Source organism: Onthophagus taurus, chromosome 11, assembly GCF_036711975.1.
Source record: "Onthophagus taurus isolate NC chromosome 11, IU_Otau_3.0, whole genome shotgun sequence".
NCBI lineage: Eukaryota > Metazoa > Arthropoda > Insecta > Coleoptera > Scarabaeidae > Onthophagus > Onthophagus taurus.
The window spans coordinates 2,045,178-2,063,446 of NC_091976.1; the positions used below are offsets into that span (position 1 = coordinate 2,045,178).

Below are 18,269 nucleotides of genomic sequence, written 5' to 3' on the forward strand. Positions count from 1 at the left end.
AACTATCTAGAGGATAGTTGCCATGGTTACGGCGGTTTTAAGCGCTCTCATTGGCTAAGGCTCGTTACTACCATCTTCTGGTTAAGCTATCTAAGGGATTATTACCATGGTTACGGCTATTTTACGCGCTCTCATTGGCTAGTAGATGGGTTTATCTGTTAGATAAATTTAACTAAAAGATGGTAGTAACGAGCCTAAGAACTGGATTTATCTATCGGATAAATTTATCAGGAGGTGGTAAAAGTGGGCCTTAGTCAAAGAAGGTTGATAAGGTATAGATAAGAATTTTTGTGTATATTTGTTGTGTGAGTATACTATTTTATTAATGTGTGAATTGTGGACATTGAAATATGTTTTGCATTTCGGTGATACTGAAGTTATTGTTTATTCCTATTTTAATAATTTTTTGAATTTCTGAGATGGTATCTCGCTCATTAAGGGGTACATTGTACAGGGTGTCCCAATTTCGATGTCCGCATAGGCTATCTCCGAAACTAAAAGAGATACAAAAAAGTAGCTTACATGTCATGATCTCGTTTTTCGAAAAAATACTAATGCCGAAAACTCCGAACAGCTATCGTCTTTTGTTTTCGCCCTATCGGCAAAAAGTGAAAAAAGTGAAAAAAAAAGCGAATATCTCACTTATTATCAACGATGGAGTATTATAAATAAAACATTATATGGGCAACTTTTTACGAAGAATTCAGTGGCGTAGGAAGAATTTTTTTCCCATCTTTTATTTTCGAGATTTTAGACGTAACTTTATTTTTTTAAATAGAAACCATAGTTGGCTATGACCTAAAATAATTTGTTATTTTCTTCTGATAACAAATATATATAGTTTGTAGGGTATATTTCTTATAGTTATTGAATAATTAATAAAAATTCATTTTGTTCTATCTAAAACTAATGTACGTATTTAAAAGTTAATGTTGGTGATAACCATACTATGATGGAACATAATGTATCAAATAATTGCCAAAGTTTTTATTTAAAAATTCAATAACAACTCTATCATTATGAGCTGGTACGATGCACCAGCATGTTAGGTGTCAAAGTATAACAAAACTGAATAAAACATTACAATGAATTTCGAAAATTATGAAAATGTAACATGATGGAATGTGGAATGCTATATATTATCAGATAAGAATGCGACGTTAGCCGCGGAATTATATTTCACAAGGTATCCGGAAGAAAGGCAACCGCACGTAAGAACCTTCAGCCGGTTAGCAGAAAATTTAATAGATTTTTGGTCCTTCCCCAAACCACGTGCTAAAACACACCAAAATGGCCTGCAAGCGGATGAAGTCAATGTATTGGCTTCACTTGCGATAAATCCATCAACATCTTGCAGAGAAATTGAACAAGACATCTGACCCAAAAGCCGCTGCTCCCGAATATGAAAGAAAAATAAGTATAAACCATACAAAGCGGGGCTAATTCATTATTTACGTGCCGGAGATGTCAATCTAAGATTAGAATTTTGTAGATGATATTTAGAAAAATTAAATAATCTGCTGTTTGTTCAAAATGTCATCTGGACCAATGAAGTCTCTGACTGTTCAAAGAAGGTTGTTCAATGTATGGTGTGCCCTTTTAGATAATAGAATGTTGGCATATAGTATCTACCATAAAAACTTAAACTCAGGTAATACCCCAATATGTCAAGGCAGCACATCGTGCCTTTGGTCGACAATTTGCCATTAAATAAGTCTCAAATGATATATTTTCAATATGACGGAGCACCAGCACATAATGCCAGAGTTGTTAGTGAATTTTTAAATACTACTAGGTACAACCTTTGGCAATAATTGGAAACAACGGGCACGTTCAGCCGGTGTCAACTGTTGAGTTGCTATATTAGCAGGCGCGGCTGAACGATATGCTAAGTCAGCGCTGTTACGCAGCAGTTTAGTAAATATCTCAATGTAAGTAATCTGCGCATAGTTTGTCAGCGGTTGTAAAATTCTAGGTGAGGATTAATATTTTTTGTTTCTCCCCTTTAATTTTGAAAACTGGCAGAACTGTATAAAATGAAATGAGCCTTAAAATCAACATCATCATCCATTATCTCTTGTAATAACACAAAATTTTCAAAAATATTATTGTTGGCCATAGTTTTAGGTTATGCTGAACTGCTAATTCTTAATTGCTTGTTCAGCCGATTTCGTTCCGCTGTATTAAAGCTCATACAACTATACAACTGACTGATTTAATTCAACTGTTGACACCTGCTGAACGTACCCAATGTTTTCCATCATGGTATGGTTATCACCATAACAACATTAAGTTTTAAATACATACAATAGTTTTAGAAAGAACAAAAAAAATTGATACATTATATTCCATCATAGTATGTATGGTTATCACCATAGCAACATTAACTTTTAAATACATACATTAGTTTTAGATAGAATAAAATGAATTTTTGTTAATTATTCAATAACTATAAGAAATATACCCCACAAACTATATATATTTGTTATCAGAAGAAAATAACAAATTATTTTAGGTCATAGCCAACTATGGTTTCCATTTAAAAAAATAAAGTTACTTCTAAAATCTCGAAAATAAAAGATGGGAAAAAAATTCTATCAACGCCACTGAATTCTTCGTAAAAAGTTGCCCATATAATGTTTTATTTATAATACTCCATCTTTGATAATAAGTGAGATATTCGCGATTGTCGTTTTCGCAAAATTTTCAGTTTTTGCCGATAGGGCGAAAACAAAAGATGATAGCTGTTCGCAGTTTTCGGCATTAGCATTTTCTCGAAAAACGAGATCATGACATGTAGGCTACTTTTTTTCTATCTCTTGTAGTTTCGGAGATAGCCTATGCGGACATCGAAATTGGGACACCCTGTATAATCTATTAAAGAAAAATCTAAAACTCGTTGTTTTATGTTGATAACAGTTTAATATTGGAAAAATTCCTTTTCTTTTGATAAGTTTTTTTATAATAATTCGATTATTTTAACGATGAAACACGTGAGTCATAATAACTTTTTAGAAAAATTTACACTAACCTTTTACACACGCCCTTCAGGATTTTAAATTTTTAATTTTTGGTTTTTAAGAAAAACATTTTAAGGCTTCCGAATTTCAATTTGAATTTTTTGTGATGGTTTTGTAATATTTGTTAATTCTCCAGTTTTCAATCCGATTGCGTATGTGGTTTTACAAATTCCAACTCTTTTTAATTTGACGGTAACTTAATTGTATATTTTCCCTTTTATTAATTAATTAAATTATACAATGTACTTTCAGTCTTCAGTAAATTTTAATAAAATATAGCTTCATCGTTAACCTAGAGTTTTAATAGTGCTATAAATATTAAACGATGAATATTGAATCTACAATTGCTAAAAATAATCGTTAAAGTATGCCTGTGTCTAATGTTTAGGTTGTGGACATCAGGTCTAAACGTAATTTTATTATAAAGATAAGGAGGAGATTTATGCATAATAATTTTATAAAATAAACATGCAGAATGTAACTCTCTACAACGCGACATACTCAACCAACCAATCCACCCCAAAGTATGCGATATTTTCTCGTACCTTCTTCTCTCCAGTACACAATTATAACATTTATGTGGAAACAACTTCTGGCGCCAGCTAATTGGCGCCACTAAACTGGCTTCGTACTGGCACCAGTAATCCGTGCATGTGGAAGCTTAGCTTTAAGGTCATTTAATGGCCCGTAAATTCAAAGATAAATAGTAGATGCGCGCCCTTCAACCGCAGTGGTCCTATTTCACAGCTCTGAATTCCGTTCAGATCGCAGATTTTCTACTCGTAACGCTGTTTCTACTAATTCAAAGTTAAATTCTAAGTCCGCACCGAGATTAGTACTAAATCTTTTCTTCGAGTACAAATAATTAAGTGCAACGAGCTTAAGTTTTGAATTATAATAAATAATCTGCTTAAAAAAAATGGTGAGTGTTTTTATAACAAATTTGTGATAATTCTAAGAATTGTTTTTTCCTTCTCATTTTATTTTAAATAACATGTAAAGGGGTATATTCAAACAACTTTTTATCAACCGTAGAATGAGAAATATTAATGTAACAAGTAAAAATAAGAACAAAATAATTATCAGATTCTTTTTTTAAAACGAATATGTATTGAACTGACGAAAGAAATTCATGTCTTGATAATTTGCTTATTATTAGAACAATTTATATCGATTATATTTTAATACCCCTCTTTTTTTTAATATTTTATAGGGGCAGGTGGTCAAACGATGATATGGACGTATTTAGACCAAACGACGAAAATTACGCCGTATCATCGACGACGCACCATCACGAAAGGGCACGATACCACGGGGCCTTGAAAATGAAACGACATATGTAAGTAATTTCATTAATGTTTAATCGGCACGAATGAATTTAAAACGATAAAAGTTGTTTATTTCTTTTTATATGCAACTTATGAGTCAGGTGCACAGATATTTAGCAAATATACAGGGTGATTCACATAAGAACCGACACAGAGCAGGGACATGTAGAGGACAATAAATTAAGATGATTTAAAGTAACTTACCTCTATACTAAGTTGTACACCTGAGAAGTTATGGCCTTCAAGGTTGGCTCTTAAATTTTTAAAAAGTTTAATATCTTCGTAATAAATTAAGCTAGAACAACCAAATTTGGTATACGTTATGAGTGTACCAAGGATATTAATTGGTAGCAAATTGAACTCAATTAAGGTATTTCAAAGGGTTGATTAAGGGTGATGGTACCATAAATTTTGACAGATTTTTTTAACCTTTTGGCGGATTTAATAAATGACTACTTCATTTCATGTGGAATTTAATTCTAAAACTTTTCTTACCCTTATTATTTTTTAAAAAACTTTGTCGTTTTCATAAAAAACTTAAATAACTAAAGACACTTATTTCGTAATTTTACTTAAAAGAAGCGAAAATTTAGTAGTCGGCTATGAAATTGTACATTAAACTTGACAAATAGGTTAGAAAGTTATTTGACAACAAGATTTTATAACCTATTTGTCAAGTTTGACATACAATTTCACAGCCGACTACTGAATTTTCGATGATTTTAAGTAGCATTAACGAAATACGTGTCTTTAGTTATTTGGGTTTTTTTTAGGAAAACGACAATGTTTTTTAAAAAATAATAAGAGTAAAAAAAGTTTTAGAATTAAATTCCACATGAAATCAGGTAATAATGCATTAAATCCACCAAAAGGTTAAAAAAACCTGTCAAAATTTAGGGGACCATCACCCTTAATCAACCCTTTGGAATGCCTCAATTGGTCTCAACTTGCTACCAGTAATACCCTCGGTACACTCATAACGTATACCAAATTTGGTTTTTTTAGCTTAATGCATTACGAAGATATTCAATATTTTAAAAATTTAAGACCCAAGTTTGAAGGCCTATAACTCCTCAGGGGTACAACTTAGTATAGAGATAAGTTGCGTTAAATCATCTTAATTTATTGTCCTCTACATGTTCCTGCTCTGTGTCGGTTCTTATGTGAATCACCCTGTATTTATACAGGTGTCTCAGCGAGACCGGTCATTAGACGTTTCTGGAGTTTTGGCCAAAATAAAAATTTTAGAATTCAGATTTAAGTATTATCAATTGCGTTCTCTTCGACTAAAATATTTTCAGATTTCTAACACTTCCGGTTATACCGGAAGTCGCCACCTAATTTATTTTTTTAAATGGAACACCTGTATATTTTTACAAGTTTGGATTTGTTTGTTTTCAAGACTTATGAATAACTTTACTTTATGCAATTTGATTCAGCCGTTCTCGAGTTATTCGAATTTTTCTAAAAAAAATCTGCCCCAACAGACATTTGTTCAAAAGATCAGAGAACACGCGATTTTTGAGATATCAATTTAGGATTCAGAACATGCTTAAGCAACATGATGGAGTATGTTTTGGTGTCGAGAACGGCTGTCTAGATCATTTGATCACTTTACTATGGCACGTTAACTTTTCGAAATTTCGATGTACCATAACTTCATTTTTTTAAATGGCACCCCCCATATTTTATTGCTTTGTCGTCTTCCGCGTCTCATTTTACATCTTTCATACTCCATATGTCCTATACCTAACATTAATAGTTTGGGAAATAATTAGGGTTTTTTGAAAAATGCTCACATATTCACATTTACCTCCGATGGCAAAAGGTAAATTTAGAAAAATAGAAGCAAATTTTTTGCATTTCGGACAAATTAATCACTTGTTAAACTGACCAAAAAATGTAGTACATAATGCAGCGGAAGAGGTGAATACCTTGGCTTATTTCGAGCTCAGTCCTAACGCCTCAATTCGAGCTGCCAAAGAAAATCTGGTAATCTTACTACGAACTTTGTTGCGCTTTTCATGTATAAAAATTATGTTATTGTTATCGATTTTAACTCTTTTTAGTACTAATATTAAGATACCTAACAGATAATTATTAGCTCACATGCATCAAGTGACGTAAACAAGTGAGTCTTTGACAAGAACTCATTGAGAAGGCTTGTTTTCCATGGCACACTAGGCTAAATATCCATATGATATGTGTGCATTTTTCAAAAAACCCTAATTATCTCCTAAACTATAAATGTTAGGTATAAGACATATCGAATATAAAAGATATAGAATGAGACACCGAAGACGACTACGTAATAAAATATGGGGGGTGCCATTTAAAAAAATGAAGTTATGGTACTTCCAAATTTCGAAAAGTTAACGTGCCATAATAAAGCGACCAAACGTTCTAGACAGCCGTTGTCGGCACCAAAACATACTCCATCATTAAACTAAAACTAGAACTAACACTAGCACTATCACTAGAACTAACACTAGACATATTCTATTTTTTGCTCATATTTTGTATTGTTTCGTTTTGAGAATGCTATTATTTCAAATACGGCTGGACGGATTTCAGCGCGTTTTCCACTGTTTTGTGTGCAATAACTCTGTATGTCGAATTCCGGTAATAGTTTTTCAAAATTAAAATTTTCTGATTTTTTAGAGCGAGTAAAGTATTTGAAAGAAATCGGAGTTAGACAGACCCGTGTGACGATAGCAAGTAGTGGTGGAACGGATATTCGGCCGATCCGGTCATTTTTTTAAAATCCGCCCGGATACCGGATAGTTACCAAATATCCGGTTTTGGCCGGATAGTAAAAACCTATTACTTAGTACTCCACCATTCACAGGAATTAGTATCTCTTTTAGGTTTTGGACACTGCAGATAATAATCAAGTTCAACCCCAATAGGACTTTTTTCATTGAATACAACTTTATTTATCATTAGCGACCCCATTGTAACAATCCCAATACGATATATAAAATCTCTAGTTGCAGTTTCGTCTATTTTTCTTTTCTTCGCTTATAATTCATCATCACGTTCATTACTAACAGAGCTGTCGCTGATATCACTTTCGATTATTAATTAAAGTATCCTCTTTTGAATGCAAAAAGCTGCTTTGAAAAATCACTTTCAGCTCTTCAGAAATAAATTTTTGAAATAATCGTCAATTTTTTCGAATTTTGCAATTTTCGCCGATTAAGTTTTAAAAATTTGTATAAAATCCATTTCTTGGAATATGAATTTGAAAATTTCACAAAGTGCTAATAAAAGTGTCCTCTTTCCAAGGAACCAACACGCTTTCAAAAATTAGTTTTACTTTTTAAGAAAACAATATTTGAAGTTTTTATAAAATTTTGAAAAATCACTTTAAGTTCTTGAGAAATAAATTTTTAAATTATCGAAAATTTTTTCGTGGATTAAGTTTTAAAAATTCGTATAAAATCCAGTTCTTGGAATATGTGTATGAAAATTTCCCAAAGTGTTAACAAGAGTGTCTTCTTTCCAATGAACCAACCCATTTTGAAAAATAGCTTTTAGTTTTTGAGAAAACAATATTTGAAGTTTTTAAAAAATTTTCGATGTTGCAATTTTCATCGATAATTATCAAAATTCGCTATGAAATTAAGTTCTTGTAGAATCCTTGTGGAAATATCGCCAATTATTAATTAAAGTATCCTCTTTTTTGAGTTGCTTCGTGAGTTAAATCAGCATCAAAAAAGTTCATTTTGTATCTTGGATCCAAATAAGTTGTCATATCTTATCAGCTTTCATATTAATTTAATTTTTATTCAAATATCGCAATACTGTGGCAATACAGGGTATCACTTCAGAAATGCACCAACAATTATAACCGTAATGGCCGGAATAATTTGGATAACCGGATATCTGGCCGAAGGAGATGTCGAATATCCGGTGTCCGGATTTTCGCAAAATCACTATCCATATGGCATCCATATGGCAACAAACCTCCCAGCAACAAAGTTTTACCCGTAATTTCTTATCTATTTTCTTAGCTGATATCCTCCTTAATATTAGAGATAGCGAAAAACTAAATGCATCACTTAAAAGCTTGATTCTTTCTGTAACAGGGTTTTCATCTGCCGATAAGTTGATACTAAGATCAATAAAAATTTAAGAACACCGCTCTGTACTTAAAATAGCTCAAAATTAGCAAACTTCAAGACCTTGTGCAATTGTGATCAAACCGAATTTTAAAAACTGTTATCACAGTCAGAAAGAGCGCTCCTTCAGGTATCTTAATCCGGGTTTTCGTCGATCAATATCTATCGGCATCATGCTGAAATCACTCTTAATATACACCTTTACACGCAGAAATGCTTAATTGCTCTTTCTCTAAACAACTTTCTTATATGATAGGGGAAAAACAATAGACGTATATCTATCTTATCGAAAATTTTCTGCTCTTTCTAATGGTGTATAACACGCGGCGATCACGAGGTGCACAAGTACGTTTTTGGCCAAAAACTACAAAATTCACACGTTTTAGCCACTTTTAAACCTTGTTCGGGTCGATAACTTTCTTATATGACCAGGAGAAAACTCTAGAACCATATCTATCTTATGGAAATTAATAATAACCCCTGTAGACCTCTAGTGTCCACAAGGGTGCGTTATCTCCCACTTTGACAAAGACTGTTTTAAAATAACCGTTGGCTATTGTGAAGCTTTGTTCTTATTGGATAATTTACCACCTAGCAGCAATACCTTGGTGATTCTCCATAATACGGCGTCAGTTTTAGCCCCAGTGTCCCTTCTGGTTATTGTTATTCTGTGGCGTTACCGGTAGTTTTATTATTTCTAAAAGTGTGTTTTGAACTTTATTGTCCGTTCTTAAATTTTTGAGTTTATAGTTTACTGTTTATTGTTTACTTTTTTCGTGGTGTTAGTTGAGTTTAGTTTATGTAAAGTTTTTATAAACAATGGGTAATTAAATAATTATAGTTAAAATCCATTATACCAGTTGTTTGATACGTGAGAAGGTAATTAAATTTAATATTCTTAGTATTGTACTTTTGAAACTGGTTTTATTATTTATTTAATTAAGTCTTACTAGTTTCGGCCCATGGCTATCTTCAGAGACTAATGTCATACGAGTTAACTAAGATGTCATATTGCACACGTTAAAAAGAAGTTCTTTTTAATGTGTCGATCTGTTGTTTGTCGTAATCTCAAAGTAATTTTATTTAAAATATTTGCAATTACGTATAATACTTTATACACACTATTTATATCTAGAAGACTATTAAAAACAAATTGTTTGCATGAATGAATTTATTCGAATAAACTACTCGATAATGGGAATCATTCATTTACTAATTTAAAAAAACAGCGTCCATCACTGCGAAGAGTTAAGTAACAAGAATTAGATGCAACATAGAAAGGAAGTTAATTAAAAAGAATTGACGGTTTTGGAAAATAACTTTTATTAGGTTTTCAGGTTTTCGTATTTATATCTTGTTCAGATAAATTTATTTCTTGATCAATTATCTTTCCTTTATAAGCGGTATACGGGGTGTATATTATTTAACCGTTATTTAGAGTTTTTTTTATCGAAAGAACGTTTTAATTATTTAACTTTTATGTAAAATTACAATTTATATCATAAGACTTTATGAATACGGAAGCGTAACTCGAACACCGCGTCGGCGATTGGAGTACTTCGTGGAGTCGGAATTACAATTCTCCAGTATCGAAGTATTCGCAGTTATTTATAACAAATATTTGCTAACGCATCACATTCGGTGATTACAGTTGAAGGGTCCAGGGAAAAAACGTGATAAGTCACAAATGCGTAATTTCATAAGAGAACTATTTTAAAGTTACCAGACTTTTTCTAGGCCGATGGGAAGTAATTCTTCGATTTTGCTATGGTAATTAATATTCGAATTTATTTTTTATTGATTCTGTGAACACGATAATTCTTAAATGTTTGCGTTCTACGCGTAAATAAAGTCAGACTAAGGTAACAAATAGAATTGCAATGCAAGAAAACGGTAAGTCCCATACTTATCATCTTTTTGCTCTTTACCAAAGAAGAGTTAATGGAAAAAAATTTAATATTTGAGGAGAGATCAATGCAATAATAAACACAGGTGCTTATAAAACAAAAAAAAATATAACTACATTATTTAAAGTATCAAAATCAATTTTATTAACGAAATCTGTAACAGTGTAATGTTTCAGTGATTCACTGAACCAAGGACCATTATAGGCAGCTTTGTACCGTATAACATCAGAATCTTCCTGGTTAATATCTATAATTCTGACGGGTCTTGATTTAAACGGTAATTTTTTTTTATAAAGAGTGTCCAAGTAAACGGTCCAGCTTTGAAAGAAATTTTGCTGAACTGGAATTACATGAAAGGGAAATGGCTTCCTCCGTGCATTTTTAAATACTTCCAGCCATTCATCGTGATGTTCCACATTAATCTTTTGATTCACAAGAGCCATGTTCTTATCACACTCTAGGTATGAGTGTCCCCTTATGGGAAATGTCATTTTCAATGATGTCAATTTGCGTTCTTCGTGTACTACGTGATGTAAAAAACGAAACATTGTCACATTTTTGTTTTGGCCACCACAAGAGTCACAAAATATCTCAAGCTCTTTCACTTTAGTGTCTAAAATGTTATATATAAAGTGGTGAAGTAAGGAGCAAACATCATCGCTACCTTTTTTACCAACAGTTTCTGGGTAGACGTAAAACACGCTTTCACCAGTTGACAATATATGGATATTGAAAGCAAATACAGAAAGTTGTCGTTTATAATAAACATCATTGGTCGGTATATTGAGGACTGGCAAATTTTTACCAAAATCTAAGCAGATTGCTTCTCTAGTTTCAGATTTCTTACACGACTTCCTAGAATTTCGCTTTTTTCTATAAAAGGTATCTGCGTTTAAAAGATGAAGTTTATTTTCTATTGCTATGCGATCGACTTCAATTTTAAGTGTTAAATGTTTTTCCCTATCCGTTTCATTGCTTATTTGTGATAGTAAACTCTTCTTTCTTGCTGCAAACTCATCACAGTTGCTACACGTATCGGTACGTGGGTAACCAAACGCTATGTTGAAGTCATTATTGAAGATTGTTCTATATGTTTCATAAGAAATCTTCAGTTCGCCATGAATTTCTTTAAACATCAAAAACAACTTTTTGATGTTTAATTCTTCAGGCAGATATGTCTTAGTGGAATCGTGCAAACTGTAGTGACTAGATCTTCCTTTCAGAGATTTAATATGGGCATGAACAGCACTCTTCACCTCTTCAGAAATTTTGTTGGGGCGATTTTTGTGTTTGCCTCTCTTATCCTTTGGTGCTGTTCCGTAATTTTTTAACGATGCTAGTATATAATCGACTTTTGATCACCCTATACCATGCAGAGCCATAAATGCTACCTTACAGACAACTTTTCTTCCACATTGTTATCCATGACTACGCGGACTTTATAACAGTAACTAGCTTCCCGAAATAACACTTCTGCTTCCGGTTTTCTGTTCCTTCTTCGCCGAATTGGCAATATAGATATTAATCCTGCCAAATGCAAATTTTGTTCGTCCTTTGACTTTAATTTATTGAAATGATTAATAATTTTTTCTTTACTTTTTTTAGATAATAGTTGTTCAAAACATTTTTTCTTGAATGTTCAGGGTCTTCTTGTTTCATGGGTTTGTAACAGCAATTTCTTACCGACCTCAGTAATTCTTCCAAATATTTTTCTTTTCTTTGTTTTCAACTCTTTACATCCACCGCTATCATCTTCACTTAAACCAACAGATGGACTTTCAGACATTTTGAGATATTTTACAACACAAAAACCACAGAACTACTATATTGTTACTAACAATGTGTTGATTACGTCGTCAAGGCGAAAAAGAACACGTTTTGTTGCAACAATAATAGTTATTTAGGGCTTAATGTCGCGATACACATTATATTTTTTCTGCATTTGTTACAATTTTATTAAAGTATTTAAACCGTTTTGAATTACGTTTACCGGCTGTCACTGTCAACTAAAAATTTAATAAATGACAAGTAATACCAACCTAAATATTGTTGTCATTGTATATTTTTTATTCGTTTAAATGGACTAAAAAAAGTCTGCTAACATATCTTGGGATACTATTAACCACAAAGAATTATATTTTTTTTGGACTTAACGGTTTTTTAGACTTACCATGTTTTTCCCCTGTACATCTAAACTTATTTTGTGAATATCTCAAGACTAAACATGTTTTCATCTAAAACTCATGGATCATCTAGTAGGTCGTAATTTTTACTACAAGATTCAATCATTTAGATCAATTAATGAAATATTGGACTTATCACGTTTTTCCCCTCAACCCTTCAGTTGTTAAGGGGCGGCTACATTTGGTAACTTTATATCTACGTAGAATTTTCCCTTAAATTTCAATCTCACAATGTTGTGTACCATTTCTACCCTGGTTCTGAAGTTCCATTTATCTATTCGATTTGTATAATTTGGAGCTTGTACTTTTGTTCCAATTTCTAATTCTCTTCTAACTTCGTCGCGTGATAATTTTTGTTCCTCTCTAAGTACGTATAATCTACTCTATCTAGTCCTGTTCTTATTTTTTTGTTTAACAACATTTCTGCAGGGCTCTATACTTGTAAGTACTTGTACTTGTGTTTTTTTTAAATCTAACAATACTTTTCACACTGTTTATTCCATTCAAAGTTAACATTAGTTTTTAATAATCGGTACAAAGGACACAATTTTGATGTAAAATTCGCTAAAAATGATTAATAGTAATAAACCAATCCTAGGAAACTTCTTAATTGTGATATATGTATTTGTTGCTCGCTCGCATTTAGAATAGCCTCTACCTTCATCAATTATGTATCTAAGGTAAGATATTTGCTTTCTGCAAAACTTACACTTTTTCTTGTTTAAGTGTAAATTATTTTCACGTAATCTCTGCATAACCGAACGTAAACGATGATACAATTCCTCAATAATTTAATTCTAAATAACGACACCATCCAAATCCTGTACCAGTCTGTCCATAAATCGTTGCCATGTAGATGAGGCAGTTTTAATACCAAACATTAGTCTCTTTACTTTGTAAACATTTTTATGGGTTCATATAGCCTGTGTCATGGAACTTTCTTCGTCTACTTTCATGTGACACCTTTCATCTTATTGAAAACATCTTCTATCTTTGGTATCAGGTAATGATCATCTTGTAAATATTTATTTATTGTGATATTGTAAGCAGCACATAGACTTATTCTTCCATTTTTTTTTTGGAACTGGAACTATTGGTGTCCCCCGAGTCGAATGAATTGTTTTTTCAATGATTTCTTGTTTTTCCAATTCTTCTTCCACTCTGGACTGTAAAGCATATGGTACAGGTCGTGGTTTGCAGAAAATTGGTTAGGTATTCTGGTCGACGAATTTGTAACCGTAATTGGTGTAATTCGTCAGAAAAAACTTTTTTGTATAAATCCAAAAACGTATTCAACTTTGTAACCTATATACTATGTATATGGCATCTACTTCTAAAGGTAGAACATACAACTTCTATTCAACTACTTGGTCATTGTAACCAATGTTGACTGTCGTTGAACCAGTATTGTGAATGATTTCTCCTGTATACGTTCCTAGTTTCACATTTGTGTTGGGACATATCCCTTGAATTGTTGCATCGACATTGTAGAAACTGCTGCACCTGTATCCAATTCTATGTTACATTTCCCTTCGTTTGTTTGAATTGTTAATAGAATTTTCGATATGTAAAGAACTTATTGTAACAATTTTGTTGAGTGTATGTACTTCACCTTCTTTCTCTTTTTTTGCCACATCTAAAACATTTGATTCGAAAATGTTTCTGGGTATTCATTGTAAAGCTTTCATGTTTCCATTTAAATGGTTCGATTGCTTCTGGATTGCATTTATTTGATCTTGATGAAAACTCATTTTTAAGTCCTCATCTCTGCACGAAGACGCCGCACGTGTTATATATTATTCCCGGAATGACAGACACCCGACGATTCTTGAAATTAAAATTACCTATTATTATTTTTCATCTGCTCACTATGCTCAGTTAAATTTTTCTGTATTTGTTTCAAGTTCCATTTAATTTTTTATAGGCTTAGTTAGATTTCTCTTTATTTGTTTCAAGTTTGTTCATTGTTCAAGAAATAAAATTTTCTGTACAAAATTCTTGAAGTTAAAATAACGAAAAATAAAAACTTTTTAAAAACGGTCTTAATCTTATCGCGCCACCGACTCTTTTTTTGGAACAAATTTTATTGCAAAAGCAAAAACAGATGAAGATATTATTGAATGACTAAATAAACTATTTGACCGTGTGGCGGACATCTGGACGACAGAGATGAAAGTAGAAAGCCTTTACAATTCGAGAAGGACAGGTATGTTTGTAACCCTTACAAAGAGAATTTCTCGGGTTGTTGAAGGGTACCACTCATAAAAGAAAAACTTTTTTGTTTGTGTATCGATTTGAACGATTGATAGCTTATTAGAAAGATCTCGTAGAGTAGGGCCACAACAACTTAAATTCTGCGAAAAACAGTAAAATACATAAAAAAATCTCTGAGTTTAGAGTCCTAAAAACTTAAAACTAATTAACATAATATCAGGTATGATTACCAAATCAGACTGCGTATACTGTCATCTACACATAAGTGTATTTTAGTCGTCTCTAAATCATATCGGCAATTACTTTTTTCTAGTAAATCCATAATCACTGAGGTGTATGATTTAAAATAAGGTAAAAATTAAAAGAGCTCATTCTCAATTTTCTAATAAATACATATACTTACAAGGGAAGTATCAGAACTGTCCCTCACCGATTTTGTTGAAATTTGGTACAGCGATAGTATGGCTAAAAATAAGGTTTACGTATTTTTTTATACGTGCTAATAAAGCCCCTGGGGCGAGTTATAAGGGTTGGAAATCGGGGCGAAATATATATATTCGCTTATAGGCTGAAAATAGCTATCGAAATGTGGTAAATGTAAACTGATATTCATTTTCAAAGAGCTTTCCATTGATGTATCACATATATATCTGAGGGCTTCAGGGGGTAAACTACCCCTAGTTTTTTGGAATATTTTAAAAACTACCATGTCGATTTTGGCGATATTATGTGTCGTTATAGTACGTTTAAAAATATTAATGACGTGTTTTTTTTATTTGCCTCTGACCATCCCCTGCAAAGTTACGGGGTATGATAGATAACCCCTTTCCTTAAGAATAATGTGATAATCAGTTACACTTTTGAACACTATTTTGAAGAAAACTATTAATTAGATCTAAATTAAGATTTACGCAGTAAAATAAACCCTATACGACATTAAGGGGTGGCGGGGGTTAACTACCCTAACCACCCCAAATAAATTTTTTTTTGCGAAAATTGTTTGTCGATTTTATAGCAATTTACCACGCTGATTTTTTTATACGTTAGTACTATTGTAAGAACTTACAAGGGTTAGAAGTTTGGGGTAGAAAATATATTTTCGCTAATAACTTTCATACTCCTACAGAAAAAACTTTTTTATCCTTATTCTATTTAAATAACATAAAAGCTAGGATAATTATATAAATATTTATTAATAATGAGTTAAAAAGCAACTGAAAAAAAATGGTTAAATATCACAAATTGTATTCTACATTGTTAGAATCCTCTGGTACGTTTGGACCGAGGGTAATAAATACAATGTTCAAAGCAGATAACACATTCGTTTTGGCATCAAAGTCTGGTAAACTGACTTCTGCTCATATGAAAAATTGGTTACAAAATGTCTATTTCCCAAACACCGGACCCAAATCATTACTATTACTGGATTCTTGGAGTGGCCACTGCCAACAGGTCAAATTCAACCCCTGGATGTATTTGGTTTTAGAATATGGAATAATTTCATTAGAAGATTTTCTGATCAAATTATTCTCTATCAGTACGATGTCAATTTGCATCAGCGAGATAATATTTTAAAATTGCAATCCCTAACGCATAACCAGTTGTCTTCCCCACGATTTATTAATGTTTTTAAATACGCGTGGCTTGCGTCTGGATATATAGAGGAGAGACCAGAACAGTTGAAAATCTCGTGGAGGTTTGTTTTTCTAATGAAAAACCTACGTGCGATATCTGTGGAGAAATAGCTCTTGTAATTTGTGCATGGTGTAAACAATCGTTGTGTTTAAAACATTCTTTCCATGATTTTCATTATTGCCACCAATACATTGAATAAAAAAAGTAAAAAGAAAGAAATTAAATTAATAATGTAGAATACAATTTGTAATAGTCAACCATTTCTTTGCCAGTTACTTTTTAACTTATTATTAATAAATATTTATATAACTACACTAACTTTTGTGTTATTTAAATAGAGTAAGGATAAAAAACGTTTTCTGTAGGATTATGAAAATTATATGCGAAAATATATTTTCTACCCCAAACTTCTAACCCTTTTAAGTTCTTTCAAAAGTACTACCTAACGTATAAAAAATCATCGTCGTAAATTGCACCAAAATCGATTTTTTCGCAAAAAAATTTAATTATTGGGGTGGTTAGGGTAGTTAACCCCAGCCACCCCTAAATGTCGTATAGGGTTTTTTTTCCTGCGTAAATCTTAATTTACGTCTAATTTATGCTTTTCTTTAAAATATTGTTCAACAGTGTAACAGTTTATCACATTAGTCTTAAGGAAAGAGCACTTTGCAGGGGATGGTCAGAGGCAAATAAGAAAAAACATGTCATTAATATTTTACATCTAATTAATAGTTTTCTTCAAAATAGTGTTCAAAAGTGTAACTGATTATCACATTATTCTTAAGGAAAGGGGTTATCTATCATACCCCGTAACTTTGCAGGGGATGGTCAGAGGCAAATAAAAAAAACACGTCATTAATGTTTTTAAACGTACTATAACGACACATAATATCGCCAAAATCGACATGGTAGTTTTTAAAATATTCCAAAAAACTAGGGGTAGTTTACCCTCTGAAGCCCTCAGATATATGTGTGATACATCAATGGAAAGCTCTTTGAAAATGAATATCAGTTTACATTTACCACATTTCGATAGCTTTCGATAGCTTTCGTTTTCAGCCTATAAGGGAATATATATATTTCGCCCCGATTTCCAACCCTTATAACTCGCCCCAGGGGCTTTATTAGCACGTATAAAAAAATACGTAAACCTTATTTTTGGCCATACTATCGCTGTACCAAATTTCAACAAAATCGGTGAGGTACAGTTCTGATACTTCCCTTGTTAGTACCGGTTTCGATAATTACATATCATCATCAGCTAAATCTACAAGCGAAATTATAATAAAGGCATATAGAAATAAATAAAATAAATAAATAAAATAAGTAAACTTACAGTCAAATAAATAATAAAAGTCACAATATAAAATGATTTAAAAATTAAAATAACGAGAAATAAAGATGTAAAGTGGACGACACTGAACAACACTACAGGTTAAAATGGAGTAATCACAAAAGAATAAAACAAGTTTCACGGATATATTAAAAACTAGAATTTTAAGTGTGAGTATAAAGGTTTGTAAATGAAGCAAAGCTGATCATTCATTAATTTTAGATTTTTATGTTTGTGTTTATCTATCTCGAGTTGTTCTAAAAGGTCTAATTTTTTGCCCTTCTTACAGTTGTGTAGGAGAGACACATTGTTATAATCGATGTCATGATTAAATTCCATTTTATGTTGGTAGACATTTGAAGAAGAAGTGTTTTTATGTTCCTTAATTCTTTTTGCGAGTTTTCTACCTGTTTGGCCAATGTACAGGGTGTCCCAGACCACCCGTACCAGCCAATTTATTCGGAAACGGTGAGTCCTAGAGAGTTGAAATAAAAAATTCGTCAACTAAAGCAGACACCCTCCTTC

The 18,269-nt window shown here is 32.1% G+C and overlaps 1 protein-coding gene across 3 annotated transcripts in view; it reads left to right on the forward strand.

Moving 5' to 3' along the window:
* The window catches only part of LOC111422159 (uncharacterized), an 86,296-nt gene that overhangs the window by 24,346 nt on the left and 43,681 nt on the right, over positions 1-18,269 (forward strand). For all 3 annotated transcript variants that reach the window (XM_071199755.1, XM_071199756.1, XM_071199757.1), the window contains one exon: positions 4,234-4,359. In XM_071199755.1, coding sequence (XP_071055856.1) covers positions 4,234-4,359 — 126 coding nt within the window. The remainder of the gene's footprint in view (positions 1-4,233; positions 4,360-18,269) is intronic.